Here is a 20,674-nt window from a genome sequence, read left to right as displayed (position 1 = left end):
TTGTCAGAAAATTTAAGGATAGCTTAAGACAATATGTAAATAGTAAAGATATATTTTGTTAATTTCATAAACAGTAGGGGTATTTTAAGATATTTATCCTAATAATAATAATAATAATAATAATAATAATAATAATAATAATAATAATAATAATAATAAATACATAGGAGTACAAACAGACCCAATACAACTTTCTGATTTCCACTGCAGAGCTATAAACATTCAAAATGTCAAAAACCACCACTTTACACACCAATACCCATCCGTGAATTAGCACCAATTCCGAACTGGCACCCACCCCAATTGTAATTTAAGCCTAAAAACTCCCTAATAAATAAAACTTTGTTTGGTTTTATTTTATGCTTACATTGCATCACACAGTAATAGTAATCAGTGTAGGTGGGTCCCAAATAAAATATTCCAAGTATATAATGTAAAATGATATCTGAAAATTTCTTTAACAATCAATTAGTATGATATCATAAATGTGATAGTCAATCAGGTGTTATTTATCAAAATTCAAAGGTGGGTTTGATAGACAATGTCTATGACATTCTTACTAATAATTATCTATTTTACTGTCATTCTTATTAAGATTATAGTATCAATAAAAGAAGCTTTAAGTTCTTATTAACATAGATAATCATGCATCAATAAAATCGGGTCAGACATGATTATTATCCAGATTAATTAATTGTGACGGTTCTGGGTCTATTTTGCCCCGATTAATAAAATTGGTCGAGTCTGGTACACCCTGTTGCAAAGCAGACCCGACCCATTGATAGTCCTCTAACCCTATATGTGGTCCCTATTTTGTAACAAGGGAAAATTAAAATAAAAGAAATGAGGTTTGTTTGGATGGTTATGGGAAGTTAAATGATGTGGACTCCACTTTATAAGAAAGACAATGTAAAGAGAAGGAAGGTTATTTGTTTGGGAGTAGTGAAATATGAAATAAAGTGATGTGGTCATTTATATGACATAAAATTAAGGAAGAATGTGATGCAAATTCTGCATCAGTTTTTGAGAAATTTATACCACTTCAGGTTAGCTCCGCAATCACAGCCTTAGCTATGGCATATTAAGTAGGGCTGGCAATCTTGACCCCAATCCAATTTTACAATTTATATGGACCAATTTACACTCTACATATTTGCATTACACACTCTATATGCTGCAGCCTGCAGCTTTAGTTACATTCATGTCATGGATAATTGGATAGCCAACCAACAAGCATGTGATTACACAAAAAGACTTGAAAGCATCTGGGCTTGGCTCTAGTTGTTTAAGATGATTTGATAATAATGCTTTGCTTGTCGTGAAAATGTACATTTTACAAAGACTTTGGAGGAAATTTACTTGCCTTTCATCTTTCCGTTTAGAAACCTTGTGTAAGTGCAATAACTCGACTAACCAAAGGTGGAGGTAGTATAGAAACAGCTGACTGAATTTCCTGATAGATTGCAACCATGCAAGAGCAGAATTATGATAGAGTATAGATTATAAGAGACATAACATGATGGACTTGAGGCCAATACCACCTTAGACAGGCCCACTGACTCATTGATCTGGACTGTTATATCAGAGGAAGCCACCCCTTTGATGTGGCACAAGCCCATGACCAACTTGAGGATTTTCTGATTTTCTCCTCTCATTTTACAGGTAAAACTTGGAGTCTAAATGTAATAAACTAACATAAAAAAGGAAATAAAACAGATAATCAGCGGTTACATAGGGATTGGAATATACCACAATCAAGAAGCTTTCACTCTAACTGTCTAAAGAAACAAATCTGTGGGATGCATGGCTGGAGAGGTAGGCCCATGATGAATACAGAAATAAATTTAGCAATCTAATAGAGACTCAAGTGCACAAAGTGGATTAGATGAATAGCTTGGTTCTCGAACTTATCTGCGTATTTAAGTATCTGCAAATTAATCAAAATACATAAAGAAAAGAGAAACAATTAAGAGACCAAGAATTCAAAGGTTTCCTTATTACATCAAAGATACAAAATACAAAAGGGTTCAATTATCTGGTTCAAAGATTTGACCTCAGACAAATGAGTATGACCATAATCTCTTGCACCACCTACTGTGATTGAATTGTCAAAAAGGTGCTCCACATGAGAAGGAAAGGAAAACTGTTTTGAGTATACGATCTTGGCATTTATAGTGTTCTAAGTATATAGTCACAAGGGGACCAGGATGTACATTTTTCATGGTAGCAACTGTGGACATGCATTTCATTTAATAGTCATCCATTGTTATTTACAACCTAAGGGTGTGTTTGTATAGACTTTTGTTTTTGTGTTTTAAAAAGACTAAGAGCAGAAGCTTGCATTTGGACTTTGACTGTGTACTTTGCAATGTGAAGCCCATTTGCTAACATGGGTTTTTAGAACAAGCCCGAATCTCTTGCCTACGTTTATTGCAGTTACACATGAAGAATATCTCATCCTCTACATAATATTATGTAGGGGGAGATGTTCCCAATTCATGGGGTGGTGTATTATGGGTAGGCGCGGGTAAGATTCTCGTGAACAAGAGATGCAGATAACATGCTTCTTACAATAAAAAGTATGAGTAGGAATTCGGATACAGTGATCAACTTCCATACTTTGACATCAGACCACACATGTATTAACCATTCAGAAATGCAATTTGGAAATCTCTAAAAGCCACAAGGTACAGACATAATATGACATTATTTCTGTACTTTCAAAACTCCATGTGTCCTTTACAAGTTTGCCTCGTGACATCTCTAATTATGCCACATGTCATGCAACTATGCATTTTTCTATTTAGTTGATCTTTCTGCCATATGGGCATATCTTTGAGGTTTAGAAGCTTTGAAGGTAAACCAAAGAGTGGCATATGACCCACACATAACATGTTGGCTTTGGACTTTTGCACTTAGTGAATTACTTTAAAAAAGTTTACACAAACAGTACTTAATATGACCACATTAACATTCCAATATTGTTTAGCTTACATGACAATGTGATTGCTTTTGGGTGTTACTTTTTTATTTGTCAGCAACACAAAAATCGATTCATTAAATTAAAATGAAGATATACAACAATAAGTTGTGGGCAGAAACTTTTGGGTGTTACTTTTTCTTTCTTTTCATTTCTCTTTTTACATCCTAACAATCAACTTCTCTAGATCTCTGAAGTTTCTCTTCCCGTGCCCGTTTGTGTCTGAGGATCCAGAAGCTTAGATATCATAGTGAGTTTTACAAGATGGTAAATAATCAGGAATCAGTGTTACAAGATGCTAAACATCCCTACAAGGTTGTTTGTAATCTTAAAATGATCTTAAAGATTGCTTTTATCGTTTGGATGGCAGTGCTGAAAACGCTTGACAAAAGACAATCTAATTAAATGAGGTCTGGATATATCTGATACCATCTCATGCTTTGTAATTGCAATGAGCAGTCTGTTAATCACTTTTTTTTTTATTATTTTAAACGTTTATTTATGCATTTTTACTTTAAACGTTTTCTTTTTTTCTTTTTTTTTTGCTTTAAGCATTTCCTGTTTTTGTTGTTTGGTTGAGCTTTACTTTAAATGTTTTTTTTTTTATTTTTAATTTTCACCTCAGATTAATGCTCATTAAAATGTGACACATCAGCATTTGGTTTCAAAAAACACTGGGGCATTGAAAGAAATGAAAATTTGACATTTCCCCAAATGCTCCATGCACAAAAATCATGAAACCAAACAATTGTTTCATTTTGCTTCATATGCAATAAACGCCAACACATATATGATATTGATATAGCGACATTCTTGCAATAAACACCAATGGAACCAAACACATAGATGGTCTTTTTTTCCTTAGACTGTACATTGGTTGTCTCCTAGGTTTGTAAATAAAACCCCTTGGAAAACAGGTAATTGGAGGCGATTTGGACTCTTTGGGAAGATATGGTCTTTCTTTCTATTTTATCAATTTTTTATAAAATGGTCCCATAAAATGATAAAGGATGGATTGGAGATTTTGAAATATTTATACATACACATGACCGTCCATGAGAAGTTAACTAGCAGAATGCCAAAAGGGGTAAAGCGGTGGAATTTAAAAGTTCAGGGTGGGTCTTTATTTCAAATGAAAGTTGTGGGGGTAAATTTTGACTAACCAAAGTAGATGGTGGTAGATTGAAATTCACCCTACAAAAATAAGGCCATTTTTTTGGGTTAAAGAGGATTTATTGAAGGGTTAAATTAACTACCCTAACAAATATAAGGCCATTTCTTACAATTACGAAATTCTACCTAAATAACCCCCTAGATGCTATTGAAAATTGGTTTCTTGGGAGACAATAGATATTTGCATAAAATATTAAAGAAAAAACAAAAAGAATTCAGATGCAATCCTCAACCTTAAATTGCAGAAACAAAGGAATGAACAGAGTGGCACACTTTTAATTCAAGCAAAGGTTGCATTATAATAGAAAATAGTAAAAGATAAACCTGGCACACTTATAAAGCTCTGAGGGATACGATATGCAAGAGAGATTAGTTAAGACTTGACAAGAGCTGCCCAGAGAAAGCTTCTAAATCTTGTATAGGTTTTCCTATCTATTCCTCCAATAACATGATTAAAGGTTAGACACTTGGCACCCATATATTAAGACAATTTTCCTTACAAGAATTTACAATTTCATATTAAGACAAATTCAAATTTGTCTTTATGCAAGTGTCGTGTGTTAGTTGAAGTAAATGAGGAGTGGGAAGTTTCCGCTCTCATTCAGTTTATACATAGAACTAAATGTTTTGAAATCTAACCCACTTTGCAACTCAAATAATTTTCGAAACTTTGTGAACTTTATGAACTTTGGGAACTCAGAGAACGTTGGAAACTCACAAATCTGAGGGAATTGTGCAACTCTTCAACTCAGAGAAAACTAGGAATCAAATTCATTCAACCCTGTAATCTGAATCGGGTCAGTTTAATTTCTGTTTAAATTTTGAGTTTGTGACTTAAAAAAAAAATAGGAAGTGTGCATTTACTTTTCAGTCGTTTGCTCTGTTTAATGTCTGATAATACTAAAATACTTAGACTTTTATTTATTTCAGTTTTGTAGTTTTGTAGTTATTTGTAGAAGGATCAAGTTTCTTCCTTTTTAACATCATGTTAGGTTTCCTCTTTCAGAGAGCTATGAGGATTATAAATACAAGAATTCAGAAAACGAGTTAAAAAAAAAAAAAAAAAACTGAACAGAAAACAAAATGAGCGACGACAGAGAAATTTTCAGTTGTATTTATATTAGTTTTCTTTCATTTTTTAGTTTTTCATTTAATTCATCTCTACTTATTTTATATTTTTTTATTATATTTTGTTGAAATGGGTGATAAAGCACCCATCTTTGAAATGGCGAAGTCTAATGCTTTCGTCACTCTAACAAGCGAACGAAATGAGAAGCGGGTAAAGAAGATGACGTTATGGGTTATCCGGGTCGGATGTATTACCCATCTGGACAAATACCATGCAGACCCAGTTTATTAATTGCATATTAATACGGGTAAACGAGCCGGATTAATAATTAACAATACTGTCAAAAATTACTGTTAATAATTGACACATGGTTGATTAAGTATTAATAATAATTGCCATACAACAAATGTTATTTCCGGAATTAATTAACAGAAAATATTATTTCAGGAATTAATTATTATATAAACACATGTTATTATAATTAGTGTTAACTAATATTGTAATAATTATTAACACATGTGATTATATTTTTATAAATTAATGTAATTACTGTAAAAGTTAATTATTATGTTAGTAATTATTGTATATTTTTCAGGGAAAAAGTTAAAAATTGAAAATGATAACTAATTATTTTGAAACCTGAAATTTCAAAATAATTATTGAAAATTTCTGAAATTTGTTAATGGTTATTGAAATTACTTATTTTAATTATTGTCATGAGTAATTATTTTCAAAATTTAACATTTTTTAGAAATTAATATAATTAATTAATTACCAATTAATAAATCCAGAATAGGTTGATTTTAAATATTGTTTTGAAATCTGAAATTATTGAAAATAAAAAATATTAATATCAAAATACAAAAAATTAAAATAATTAATGTGAGAATTAGTTAGAATAGTTCTAGTAATTAGTGAAATTAGTAGTTTTAAGTTCTGAAAATTCTGATGATAATTGGTTTTAAATATTGTTTTGAAATCTGAAATTATTGAAAATAAAAAATATTAATATCAAAATACAAAAAATTAAAATAATTATTGTGAGAATTAGTTAGAATAGTTCTGATAATTGGTGAAATTAGTAGTTTTAAGTTTTGAAAATTCTGATGATAATTGGTTTTAAATATTGTTTTGAAATCTGAAATTATTGAAAATAAAAATACTAAAATCAAAATATAAAAAATCAAAATAATTACTGTAAATTGCTGTATGTTGCACTGTTAAATAATAAATGCATTAATTTTAATGTATTTATAGTAATTTATAGTTAATTATCATAAATATTAAGTGTATTTTATAAAATACTGTTAATTACCATTTAAAATACCATTAATAATTAATACAATGGTATTTGTTCAATGCAACTTTCTGTTAATTAATAAACACCAAAATTATAGATAAGCACAGAAAATTGTAAATAAATAAAAAATACAGGAAATTTTATAGATGGTAGAAAATAGAAAAATGTAAAAATAAATTAACTATGTAACAAAAACAGACATTATAAAACCATCTAATATATATATATATATATTAAAATTTTCAATTATTCATAATTCTTTTACTAAATGAATTACAAAAATTATTACTTCATTAAATATGTATATATATTATTTTTAATTACTGTTAAATGTAATTAAATGTATTTTTTGGTAATTAAATTTACTTTTATGATATTTATAGCTTACATTATAATTACTGTTAAAAATCATTGAGTTACAATTATAAAAATATATTAACTTTACAAATAGTAATGTCTTTAAATAAAAAATAATTACTATTAATTGTTATATGATGCAATGTTAATTATTGAAGTAATATTAATTAATGATTTATAATTAATTAATTGCATTTATTAATTACTATTAATAATTAATTAAATCTATTAATTATTGATATTTAACACTACCTGCATTTTTCAAAAAGAGATGAACCTTATTTGATATCTAGCAAAACAAAACCTCCCATATTTAGAATAGAAAACACAACACCATCTATAGGTTTCGTACACATTTTCAAAAATTTGCTTTGTGAACTAGGAATTTCAAAGAAAGAACTCAAAGAACTTTCAAGGTGTCTGCCAAACTCTCTAGTTGTAGTCTCCCACTTGAAAGAAGTTAGACAACTCTCCAAATTCAGTAGTCTACTAATAAAAAAATTCTGCAACAAGTCTGCTACTCGGAGAACTCTCAAGTTAGTAAATTCTCTATTTTTTACTTATTTCAATATCTGATTATAGTTGTTTCAATAACTTTATAGTAGTTCTCTATTATTTCAATCCATGTTTTAATGATCCCTAACTATCGACAATCATTTTTACCCAACTGTAGCGGCCTAGTGTTAATAGTATAGATTTGGTTTATGCTTTGCCATCAGGTTACATAAACTGTTGCGTCCATTTGACATTTTATTTCAATAGATGTTATAATGACCACCAACCAAGGACAAACATTTATGACCAACGATTGTTCCAATCTATTGATAGGATAGAGTTCATACTCATTCGACAGTTTATAAATAAGGTCATGACCAGTTGATGATGTATTTTCTTCTTCACTTTTTGTTATACCTTTTCTTCTTCATTTATTAATTTTTTCATTCTAGCCCCCTACAGTCAGACATGTGGCCCATCTACATTCAAATAACTGTCATTCCAAAGATTTAAACAAAATGGACACGTGTAATGGTAGTTCAAGAATAGAGCCCACTAACATGCAGAGTGGAGCCCACCACCATGTAGAGTTGTGAGAAGTGGGAAGTTCCCACTTTCAATCCTTTCCTAAAAAAGGGAAACTGTGCTATTAATTACTATTAACTACTAAACTAGTTAATCAATTCCAGCTATTGATTACTAATAATAATTATTGTTAACTACTTCTAATTAATTAATTGCATTTATTAATTACTAATAATAATTGTTGTTAATTACTAATTAATTACTATTAGCTACTTCTAATTAATTAATTCCAGCTATTAATTACTAGTTACTTAATTGCTGATAATAATTAATTAGTGATAATTATAATAATTACTGATAATTTGTTACTGAGAATATTGCTCATTATTAATTCTAAATGATAATTAATAAATATTTTCATAATGGTAATTAATAATTTGCAAATAATCATTTTATATTTAGATTAACTCATATTAATTATTGTGAAAATAAATATTTAATTTTAATTATTTATGTTATAATTATTATCAAAAATTATAATTCATACATTTATATGAAATAATTAATTATGTTATAATAATTAATATAATTATATTATTATTATCAATAATTATAATTAATTATTACTAATGCTAATGATGATAATTGTTACTTCAGAATGTTAATTAATTAATGATAATTAATAAGAATTTTAATAATGTTAATTATTAATTGAGATATAATCATTTCATATTAATATTAGTTCATATTAAATATTTTATAAATATATAATTAGTGTTACTTATTTACATTGTTATTATTACAAGTAATTATAATTAATACTATTATTATTCTCCAATAAATACTTCATTTAGTGAAAGTTAAATTATAAAACTTTCAATTATTCAATATTGTTAAACTTAAAGAATTATAAAAGCAAATATTATTTTATGAATTAACTAAAAATCATAATTATAACAAATTAATTACTTCATAAAAATGGAAATAATAATAATAATAATAATAATAATAATAATAATAATAATAATAATAATAATAATAATAATATACTTATTAATACTACTGATTTCATAATTATTAATATACTATTAATCTATTAATAATACTGATTATTATTAAAGAAATGTTAATAGCAAAATTTAATTACTTAAAATAATTTTCTGAAATTACCAGTATTAATTCAGATAGATAATTAATTATTAATTTTAATTTCTTAAAATCATTATTTACTGAATAATTTTAATTACTCTTTGATTTAACGACCTTATTTTTGAATAATTGGTTTTTTATGTTCAATTTTTTTTTTGCAAAAATCCAAATAATTTTTCATTTGCAATGCTAACCATTTTATTTTTCTCTTATTCAGTTTTCCAAAAGGTGAAGATAAATAAATTAATGATATTTACCTATTTTTATCAAATTATGTCTTTATCAAGATGTTGTCATTCATGATGACGATGATGATGAGTCAACTTTTTGAAAGAGAGGGGTACTAATAATAATTAATTTCTAATTAATTATTTTAGCTATTAATTACTACTAATAATAACTCATTGATAATAATTTCTTATAATAATTATTGCTAATACATAGTTATTGACAATTTTTCTCATTATTAATTCGGAATGATAATTAATAATGATTTTCATAATGGTAATTAATAATTTGGAAGTAATCATTTAATATTTATATTACCTCATATTAATTATTTTGAAAATAAATATTTAATGTTAATTATTTATAGTAGAATTATTATAAAAAATTATAATTCATATATTTATATAAAATAATTAATTATATTATTATCAATAATTATAATTAATACTTATATGAATTAATATAAGTATATTATTATAATTATCAATAATTATAATTAATTACTGATTATAATTACTTACTAATAATTAATTCCTTAAAAATCTATGAGTATTCTAATTGACTTGAATTTGACACATCAACATGCCCAAAATTATAATTTCAACCTACATTTTATATTTTTGTCTCCCAATTCTCATAATTCAAACATACCATTAGGTTATGTATAGGTTTCCCTACCTTTTTTCTAAAGATAAATTCTAGCCAGTCTACGTGCACCGTGGGGAGCTTAGAGTTAAAATCCGTAACGATGATTGACCAAAAGAAGTGTTGCCACCTAATTTGGAGGTGACTTCCATACTCAGGATGGTCCCATTATTCTCTTTTCCTTCATGTTTCTTCTGTTGGATGGGCTTTGGAGTCCTGACTATACTATCAATTGATTATAGCCATACATGATGATGATTTGATTGTAGTAATATATTTTTCATCTCTTACTTCAGAGGATGGATGCATCTATAATTGTTGTTTGGCATGGATTGTTTTTCTTAGCAGCTCTTTGAATGATTTTTTTCCTTCTTTGCCTCTTTGAAGGGGTATCATTTAAATGCCTTTTATCCATTCATATGTCCCTAAATATTAATCAGTATTAGTGATATTGTTGTAAACATCCATCTAATTTTACCATTTTATAAATAGATTAATGATTTCAAAGTTACTAATACTTTTTTGGGGGTGAATTGCTCAATAGGACATTGATTTTTCAAATTAAATGATACTGTAGTTGCCCCTTAGTATGGGTCATTGTCTAGATAAAATATGGTAAGTCTCTTAAATCAAATAAAGAGCCAACCCTAAATGTCTATTATAAATAATTAAAAAAATGATATAATTCAAATTAAATCAAATAGTTACTTGCTGAAAATTACCGGATTAAGTAAATAATAATAACAATCAATTATTTATAGAAATAATTAATAGTAATAACAATCATCAAATACTTAATTAAGTAAATAATAAAAAATGAAATAACAATCATCAGTTATTATTAATGTTTATTCAAAGCATGCCCCATAATAATTACTGAATACAGTAATTAAAACTTAAATAAGAATCAATATTTATTAACAATCATTAAAATTGTTAAGCCAAATCATTAATGTTTATTCTTAAATGCAAAATATGAATTAACAAATCTATTATATAATAATTATACTCGATTGGAAAAAATTATTTTAAGTAAATATTTAAATAATTACAAATTTAGTTATTATTATCGCTATATTACAAAAATTTTAAATTAAATAATAAAGTAAATTAATAATAATAATTAGAATGGTTAAATTAAAGTAATAAATGGTTCAAGTTGAATTTAATGACCCGTATAATTTTACAGGTTTGACATGTAAGGGTCAATTTATATGGACCCATAGACTGTATAGATGTCTAAAAAAATGACAGTTTATAAATAATAATAAAAAGTTGTATTAAAAATCATTAATATTTATTCATATATATATATATATATATATAACTTCCCCGTACTTAATACGGGGTCATTCACTAGTTTAGAAGAGTAAACTGACGAATTCCATCTTACATCTAACTGGGTTCTTTGTTGGTTGTGTCACTGTTTTACTAACTCAAAAATTGGATTTCACTCAAGGGCAGTTTTTCCAATTTATCGTTGACCTGACTGGTTGGACAGGTGACCGATTACAGTACTGGTTTGGGTCAACCTTCAGTTCACTATTTAAAAAATAAATAAATAAACAAAACTGTTAATTCAAAAATAAATAAATAAATAAAACTGTTTATTCGATCAATAAATAAAACTGTTTATTCAATCAACTTCAGCTCATTGGGCTGGTTTTAAGTCACCAGGCCCAACCCTAATAATTGGCTTAAGGCCGGAACCTGGATCGAGTCTTAGATCAAGCTTGATATATCCTCGGGCTTAGGCTGGGCTCAGGTTGGTCAATTAGGCTTAGACAATGACAGGCCTATTAGTATTACACCCAAATATTAAGAAGTTGCATGAACCTACTTATTATCAATAATTAAATTTTTAATAAAAAAATTTATATTTTGCATATATGTATGCATGCATGTGTATATTTATGCACAGGGGTATTAATTAGACTGGATTTGGTCTAATGCGATCCACTTCAATATGAATCCATTACAAATGGATCAGGTCTAATCCAATCTGATGAATACCTTGGGTCATTTTGGATTGGTCCAATTCAATGTTTGGACTGTTCAATTTGTTTAAATTGGTTTTAATTTAGATTTGTTCCAATCCAAACCTGGTTCATTGACACCTATATTCTTATTTTCTATCAATGGACTGTATATTGGTCCAATCTGACCCAATTCAGTATAAATCCATTACAGATGGATCAGGTCCAATCCAATTCAATATATACTTTGGACCATTATGTCTGGATTAGCCCAATTCAATATGTCTTATTGGTCTAATCAATCTATCAAAATTGATTTTGATTTGGATGGGGTCCAACCCAAAACCGACTTGGGAGTTGGGATACTAGGCCCAGCCCAGCCAAAAGAAAATTAGGACAATCCGGGGTTTTAGGCCCAGGCCTAGCCCAAGAACTGAAAAATTAAGTTGTCGTGTTGACATCCAAATCCAATTGCATGGATGATTGAACCGATGATCATTGACCCGGAGGAGAAAACGGTTCAACCTCTAGACTGGGTTTTGAAACACTACTCAACAGATCATTGAGTTGAGTTGAGTGGGAGTTTCCCCTTTCCACAGTTGATTCAGGAAGTGGACGAGATTTTGTTGACCAAATTGAGTGAAGTAGGCCTAGTTCCAAGAGAACTCCATGAATTAGAACGTGGGTTTGCTAGAAATACCATGATGATATAGCCTCTAGGAGCCTCATATCTAACTACACCAAACATCTGTCTCCAATCAACAAAGGAAAAGGAAAAGGAAAAGGTCAAGGCCTCCTTCCCTCGTCCCACATAAATGCCAGATTTGAGGCTCCAATGAGCAGAACCACATGTCACCATTTATCCTGGGTTTGATGCTGTGTGCTACTTACTTGTTAGCTTCAGACTCCAGACATTGGTGAATTAGCCTAGCCCAGTGATTTATCAGGTCCATAGTGCCACAATGCATATGGCATACAGGTCCTATCAGTCAGTGAGAACATGGAAGCATAGGTAGGTATCCATCATGCTTCATGCCAACAAGATTCATGCATCTTCAGACTTCGGATACCAGACAACATAAGGAACCAGGAACTCCTCACATTGGAAGGGTCAACCATGAGGATTTTCAGGTTTCAGATACTATCTTGGTCTCATTTTGCTCTAATAACTGCTGCATGCCCAGTTCTTTTGAAGGCTGGAATAGATTAGGGCTGCAAATGAATCAGTTTGGACCGAATATAAGATAGACCAAATTTGAGTTGTTTATATTCCAATTCAAGTCGGGTTTGGATTGCAATCTGAGGTTGAATATCATTAATAAAATAAAATAAAAATGATCAAAATATTGTATACTATCAAGATAATATACCTTTAAATTGAATGGAATTGGATTATATTGGATCAAACAGGGGTGGATTCATATTCATACCAATTTATATGGATCAATTTTGGATCACCCTCGACCCGACTGAATTCAAATCGAATTCAGACAAACAGATATCATTTGCAGCCCTATAATAGATTGATGACTAAGAGAGTGACCTAATGTTAGGAAGCTGAAATAAGGGTTGGCCAGACGCCAACTGGTTTTTGAGACCTTACCAGTCCAAGCTCGGTGGGTAACTGGGTTGGGCCAGCCATGTTAACAAAACCAGGTCACATGCAGCACACAGAGAGCGACGAGAGGGAGAATTTGGAAAAAGCGTTTTCAGTTTTTGGCCACAGAATGCTAAGGAGCAGTGTGTGACTCTTAAGTTGCCAAGTTTGCATGCTGGAAGCAAAATACATGACCAATTTCTCATGTCGTGGGCCAAAACAATGTTTCCTGCAATAAAATCAGCCTTGTCAAATCATAGCTTCTGTCTATTTTTGGTTTTGATGCTGAGAATTAATTCTTTATGCTGTATTTGGTTGCAGTGTAAATTTACTTGCACTGATATAAAATTATGGCATTGCAAATGTTTAAGTGTAATTTTTGTTTTTGTTTGATTGCACTACAGATGAAGTAAAATATGACCTAAGTTAGAATAAAGTAAAATCCAAAACAAAATTAAACCAAATTTTGCATTTTTTTTTTCATTTGCATTCTCATACAGTTGTACTAATACAAATAAAATTGTACTGCAACCAAACACAACCTTAGCTCTTACTTGAATTTGTTGTTATGAGCAATAAAGCATGGCTGAGCATTTGCCAAAACCTTATATCATGGATTAGGTAGGATAATGTTCTGAACATGTAACAGAAAAATTTGGTCACAACTCCCCAGTGATCTCCAACTCATCTGACCTAAACTTTTGTAACTGGAATTAGTATCTGTCTGATCATTTTCAGTTAGTAGAACTAAATTTTGGAACGTGGGATCTCCTGTGCACGAGAACTCTATCCACGTCTACTCATAATACATTATTCCCCTGAATTGACAACATCTCCCCCTGCATACTATAAAGGAGGATGAGATATTCTCCATATGTAATTGCAATGTTATATGAGCAGTTCTTGTGGGCAAGAGATCTGGACTCAAATTTTGGAAGATGAACATCTAAAAGTGGAACTGGCTAAACACCACCGTATATCCTAGAAAAATCATGTGGACCCAAATATTTATACGTTTTAGATACTATTTATATATATTATAATTAATTTATATTTTTTTTATTGCATGTGTATTCTGTTTAATATGACATTTTAAGTTGAAGTTTTATTTTGTATTATATCTAACAGTTAAAACCTTTTCTATCTAAATCATATAATTCTTAATTTATATTTGCTATCTTTTTGTAATAGAAACTAATGTATGAATGTTTAAATGAATATTCTCATGTTCAACTTTTTTCTTAGAACCAAGTGAAAGCAAATAAAAAAGAATTTGGAAATTTTCTTACTTTTATAGTATTAATAATTTCTATTTTACCTGTTTTTTATATTTGATTTAAAGAAAATCACACCTACTGTTTTTATATTGTAGATTGGTAGGTCCCATTGTCACGTGTCATGAGTGAACATATGAATGCATCGAGATGATATTCTAACATGTACATAAAGTGACACATTAGTATTATAATATTCAATAAGAAATAGAAAAGTCAAAAGAATTTTTTTCTTTTTGGATTGAGATAAATATTATGAGAGATCTTTTGGTCTAACCAAATAAATTATAAATAATCAAATTTTATTAAAATTTGAAGAATATAATAGATTATTATTAGAAGAGATTTGAGCAATGTACGGGCTGGTGTAAAAAAGATGCTCATATTTATTATATAATTTTTAAATTAAAAAAGTACAAAATTTAGAAGGGTTGAAAAGCAATATGAAGAGTCTGGTGTGGACAGTATATATATATATATATATATATATATATATATATATATATATATATATATATATATATATATATATATATATATAATGTTGCGCAGTTGAAGCATACACCTTGCCAACTTGAGATATGAAGCGGTGAGGGGGATGAGGCATGGCTGTTTTTGGCTCCACCTTGCCTCAGCTTCTTCTAAAAACACTGATTGTAGCTGCAAGGGGGATTCTCTGATTTGAGAATTTCAACAATATCATGCTTGAGTTAAGGTTTGAGCTCATTGAAAATTTAATAAAATTTCAATCCAGTCCAACCCAAGTTGGTGCTCTACTTGTAAGAGGGCTCAGGGATCATACACACTTGTGTAACTCCTGAGTCCATTTAGGTATGACCTGTTTATGGAAGTTCATTAACCCTCTCTACTTGAACGAAGTGGGATGGTTCTCGGGGCGATGTCCTATAATCTTGTAGTCTTACTGCTTCGACTTGTTTTTCTATACACGCTTGCCAAAGCCTGCTTAGTTCAAGATTAAACTTGGTACACAGAAGAATAGAGATTTTTTATTAAGTATAGTTCCAGAAATTAAACTTCAGGAGAAAAAATAAAATAAAATAAGATAGCTGACATTAATATTGAAGATTACAGATATCGATACTGAGGAAAAAAAAAGATTAGAGAAACAAATAGAGGGGAAAAAGGGAAAAAAATTGCAGGTACCCAGACCTCTGACAAGAGTTTATACTTTGCACAGTTATGGAAAGGAAAAAAACCGAGATTTACAAAGCAGCAGAGGTGGTTGCTTGAACCCTATGTTTCCCCCCATTTCCATCTTAACTCATGACCATCCAACTGCTGAAACTACAATAATCCAGAGACACTTCTCCTGGACCAGCTCCCAAACTGTTAAAAGGAAAAATGTCCTGTGTAGATAGAATATATGGTTAGAGACCACAAGAAAATGCCTACAAACACAGCCGAATCCTTTGTGTCTCCCTTTCTTCTCCAATGATCCCTGATGATTGAGCATCTCTTTCTGTCAAACATCTTTTATATGGCACAAAACCCTTTGTGCACTTGTTAGGGATGGGTTTGAGCACAGAGAAAGCTGATGTTTCACTTGGTTTCAATAGAAAAACAGAGGCTGGTTCTTTCTTAACATCCTCAGAAGAAGGCTCTTGATTTTGAAAGTCAACAACATCCTCATTCTTCTCACCTACCCCAGCATCATTAGTTGAGGAAGTATTGGAACCAGTGCGAGACTCTTCCCTGTTAATGTCCTTTTTCGAAGTTTCTTCCAAACAAGTATCAGGATATGTTTGTATTGAGTTGAGGTTGAAGGATGGCATCACAGGATATGGAAGACCTCCATACAAGGCCCACCAAGGTAGAGTAGAAGAAGTGGCTTCTACTAGATTTGGGTCTTCTTTTTGGAATGGCATGCAGTAAAACATTGGGGGAGCTCCACAAGGCCATGGACTCCAAGCACTTCTGCTTGCCTCCATGGAGAAGTTTATCTGTGTAGAGTTCTGTTGTGGTGTTTTGCCGGGTTTCTCATCATTCTTGTCACTGTCCTTGCAGCTTTCAGAGGGCGGTGTTTTTCTACTCCCAAGATTTGAAGAAGATGGCCTGTTGGAATCAGTAACCATCACTGTCCGCCCAAAGAGCTTAAGACTTATCATGGATGCTTCAGAGGTTGCGCCTTCTTTATCACATGCATCGTCTTTGGAACCCCAATCAACTTTCTGGAAATTAAGATTGACAAACAAGAAAGAAAAATGAAAGACGTATTATCAGGACACCACTTTCCAAAGATCATTATAAGGAGGTAAATAATACAAAACTACTAGGGAGTTCTTACCGTGGAAAATTGATCTTGTGGGCTTGAGGTAGCAGTTACTGGGACTGATGATGGATACCCACTATCTTCCTCCACCGATGAAGTGGATGGCAGGTTTCCATTCTCTTGTTCGGCAAGCACCAAGCTGCCAGGATTTGCATCGGCAGCAGATGAAACTGGTGATGGACTATCATTGTGTGGATTTGAAGCTACAGATCCAATTGTATCTGAAACAACTGTAGATAAAACTGATTTTGGAGACTGATTTGCTTCTGAAGTTGATAAATTAGGAGATCTGGACCTTTCTGGTTGCTCTGGAACTGAGATCCCCTTCTGAAGCGAGTGGACCAGTTTGCGAGGATAAGGATGCATGGGTTTCCTCTTCGGCCGAGGAGGAGGAATCTCAATTGGCTTCACAGAGCTTGCATTGCTTCCAGTTGACTCCCGGACCACCTGGACCATGAAGATACAACAGAGAGATGAGAGACAAATATACCAATTCTTAAAGAGTTAAACCCGCATAAGAACGCTTTGCACGCCTTGGGGTTATGATTGATTAACTTACTTTAAGGATCTGAGGAACAATTATGGTAGAAAATAGGTACTGGAAAAGGGCATTTAACCTTGGAGAAAAATTTCTGGGCATGGCTTCGAATCTGAACAGCAGTCTTTGTGCCCACATGTTCTGCAGAAATAGAGTGATTCCAACTTGAGATAGACAGGAAAGAAGGATAACAGTTGCAGGGGATATAAAATTCTTGAGCAGGAAACTAATCCAGAGAATAACAAATCCTGTAGAAGCTTACCTTCTATACGGCGCCAAGCACGGCCATACAACTTTAAAGCTTCCAGGAACTTCTTATGCTCCTCCTCCGTCCATCTTTCTCGCTGTTTGGTAATTGTGTAAGGCTTCCTGACCTATTGAAGCAGAAAATAGAATAACAAAGAAACAAAGGAACATTAAGTAAATAACTTTAGATACAGTACTTCAAATGCAGTAGATTTTGTAGGGCATATGAAGATTAAAACCTTGGGTGGAAATTCATCTCCACATGAATAGATCTCCTTTAGTTGGACTCCATTCAATGATTGTGCACCCACATCCAAACAAGTCTGGCTCCTTGCCATGGTAACTGTATTTGAAGTTGAGCATCCACTATTGTCCTAAATACAAGGCAAAATGAGTAATCCAGTAAGAAACTCTATATGCCATTAGACCAGCAAGAATTCTATTGAATTTAAACAAGGCTGTTAGCAATGCCACATCAGACTACTGAATTCAAAGCAACTGAATTAAAGATTCCTTATCATTAGAAAAATCCGTTAATAGATCTCCACCTATGGCTATGATTATCATAAAACTAATGGACCCCAAATTTCAAACTTTCACTATCCTTCTGCCATAACTCATGAAATTCCATCCCGCAAGCCCCCCCAAAAAAGCTGGAAATGGAAAAGCAGCAAGTTCCCAGTTGCAAAATCTAAAACATCATTTTATTTTGTTTAAACTTCATTTAATATGCATCTAAAATATTCATAAAGACTAAGGCAACTATAATAGGAAACAACGGATTTAGAAGCAAATCTGTACAAAACAATGGATTAATGTAACTCTTATCCTAATTTTGGGACAATAATGAGGTTGCCGACTGTTACGTGAAAAGGGTATAAGCATACATTTCCAAATGTTGCAAACAATCACTCCTTGACCATATCTACCTAGATTCCAAAGTACATGCTAAATTTAAGCATTTAACTAGAAACAACTGAAAGTATGAGAATTTCAAGACTGCATACCTGAACAGTCATTGCAGCAGAGACCTCGGATCCCGCCAGTACTGAAGATAACCTTCTTGTCCCACAGAAGTTCTAGTGTCTTCGTTACCCAACTTGAATCAATGGAAAAAGTTCTGAAAAAAGTTATCTTTCTTCTAAACCTTTTACTCTTATATTCCCTTCCACAGATTCCACGGAATCGCAACACAATGTGCAAAGAAAAGCTCAACGCTTCCAAACTTACAGATTGGTTGCAGAAATCTTTACTCGGCAAAGAAATTCTTTACAATTAAACAGGGAAACCGAAAAACCACTTTCCCACCACAATCAGTGGACCAAAACCACAGAAGGTCCAAAGCACAAAAAATTAGGTTCCTTTCTTCTGTTAATTTTTTCCGAAATCACAGAACCAGAGAACACCTTATTCATCTTTAACATTGATCTACAAAAAAAACGACTTCACCACTTCCTTGTATCAAATTTCCTCCCAGTTAAACTTCCCACAAACCCTATAAATGAACAATTTCACCAATCGATCAAAATAAACCCGTGTCCTGTCACCAGAATCCCACCTCCAAACATTCCAGTGATTAACTTCACCAGAACCCCTTCCTAGAACAGCAGAAACCAACAAAAGCACTGATTTCCACCGCAAAATTTTAAAGAGAACACAAGCAACAGAAAAAAATCTTACAAGCAGAAAAAACACAGAAAAAGAGAACTATGAATCAAACTTAGCTTCGCAACTCATAACGACATTCCACCCCAACCAAGGAAAAAAAGACAGAACCCGACTCTCCAAACGAGCTTTTCTTCCAAGAAAGCCACACTAGACGAATCGATCTTCAGAAGCAGCACTGAACACAGCAAAATGTTCTTCCAAAACACCCCAAAATCATTCCTCCTTCCTTCGATCCATCCCCCCAAATTCGCCAAAAACCCAAAGCCACGTTCCTGAATGCTCCACCAGGAAAAAGAGAAAGAGAAGTGAAGAAGCGAGACTGTGACAGAGAGAAGAAGCAAGAGGAAGAACAGGAACAAGAGAAAACCAGAGAGAAAGAGAGAGAGGGATAGAGAGCAGAGAAAACAGAAAACAGAAAACGGAGACAAATGAAACTTGGCTTTAGAGGAAAAAAAGAAAGCAGGGGGTGCCACGTCAGAGATGAATTTTTTATTTAAGAAAAACTCATAGAAATTTCGAGAAATACATGGAATCTTGTGGCTCACGTCGCACTGGTCTACCCGACACGTGGCGTCCCGTTGTCGTGTCCCCCGCTTTTTATTTCCGAGCTTTTTATTTTTGTGGGAGGCAGCGTTCTTAGACCGGATAAATCCCCCGATTAATCTCCATTTATTTAATATTTCTTGCTTTAATCCATTAAAAAAAATCTAAAATATCTCCAGCCTCTAAAAAAAATAAAAGAACCCGCGAGAGCGAAAGTTCATTGGCCCCGATTAAAAGCGAGCCCCTTTCTTCTACGCTTTTCTCCACGTCAGCAGCACTCGCCGCCCATATTTATCGAGACGCCACGCGTATTTTAGCGGGAGCCCGGAGACCCTTTTGGAGAGAGAAAGTGAGGAGAGAGAAAGAGATATGGATGGTTATGGACCACTCGAATGGGCTGAATGGGAATTAAGAAATCAGAAAAATCGAGAGCCACATGTTTTTAGGGTTTGGGGAAGGAAGAAGCGCATGTGAGGTTGATTTTAATAAAGCGCTTACGGAGCTTGCCAGGTGTCCTCAGGGTGGAAGGTTCCAGTCAAAAATAACTAAATAAATAATTAATGAAAGGCGGATAATTTTCTAAGATATTCCAATTTCGTCTCAATTGGTGGACTCTACTGT

General features: G+C 31.8%; 1 protein-coding gene across 2 annotated transcripts; it reads right to left on the bottom strand.

Annotated features, from left to right (window-relative positions):
- Positions 1-15,749: 15,749 nt before the first annotated feature.
- Positions 15,750-20,256, bottom strand: LOC148855476 (protein REVEILLE 1-like). Of its 2 annotated transcripts, none has more exons than XM_088941644.1 (6): positions 18,850-20,256; positions 18,082-18,216; positions 17,859-17,970; positions 17,676-17,737; positions 17,074-17,505; positions 15,750-16,957 (listed from the first exon to the last, which is right to left on the bottom strand). In XM_088941644.1, exons 1-6 carry the CDS (start codon positions 18,859-18,861, stop codon positions 16,178-16,180), a joined length of 1,533 nt encoding a protein of 510 aa, XP_088797770.1. In that variant the 5' UTR covers positions 18,862-20,256; the 3' UTR covers positions 15,750-16,177. The 2 variants fall into 2 exon arrangements, with proteins under 2 accessions (XP_088797770.1, XP_088797771.1); XM_088941645.1 differs by having other exon boundaries at positions 17,618-17,737; positions 18,850-19,923.
- Positions 20,257-20,674: the final 418 nt, after the last annotated feature.

This window comes from Nelumbo lutea, chromosome 4, assembly GCF_056320005.1.
Source record: "Nelumbo lutea isolate HS-2025 chromosome 4, American lotus-T2T, whole genome shotgun sequence".
Taxonomy (NCBI): Eukaryota; Viridiplantae; Streptophyta; class Magnoliopsida; order Proteales; family Nelumbonaceae; genus Nelumbo; species Nelumbo lutea.
This window is presented reverse-complemented; position numbering and strand designations above follow the sequence as displayed.

Bases quoted from the DNA above. Each gene is read 5' to 3' on its own strand.
- LOC148855476 (XM_088941644.1), bottom strand. The intron at 17,971-18,081 runs GTTTTAATCTTC...CTGCTTCAATAG, and splicing joins GAGATGAATTTCCACCCAAG to GTCAGGAAGCCTTACACAAT. The intron at 17,506-17,675 runs GTTAAATGCCCT...TTCATGGTCCAG, and splicing joins CCCAGAAATTTTTCTCCAAG to GTGGTCCGGGAGTCAACTGG.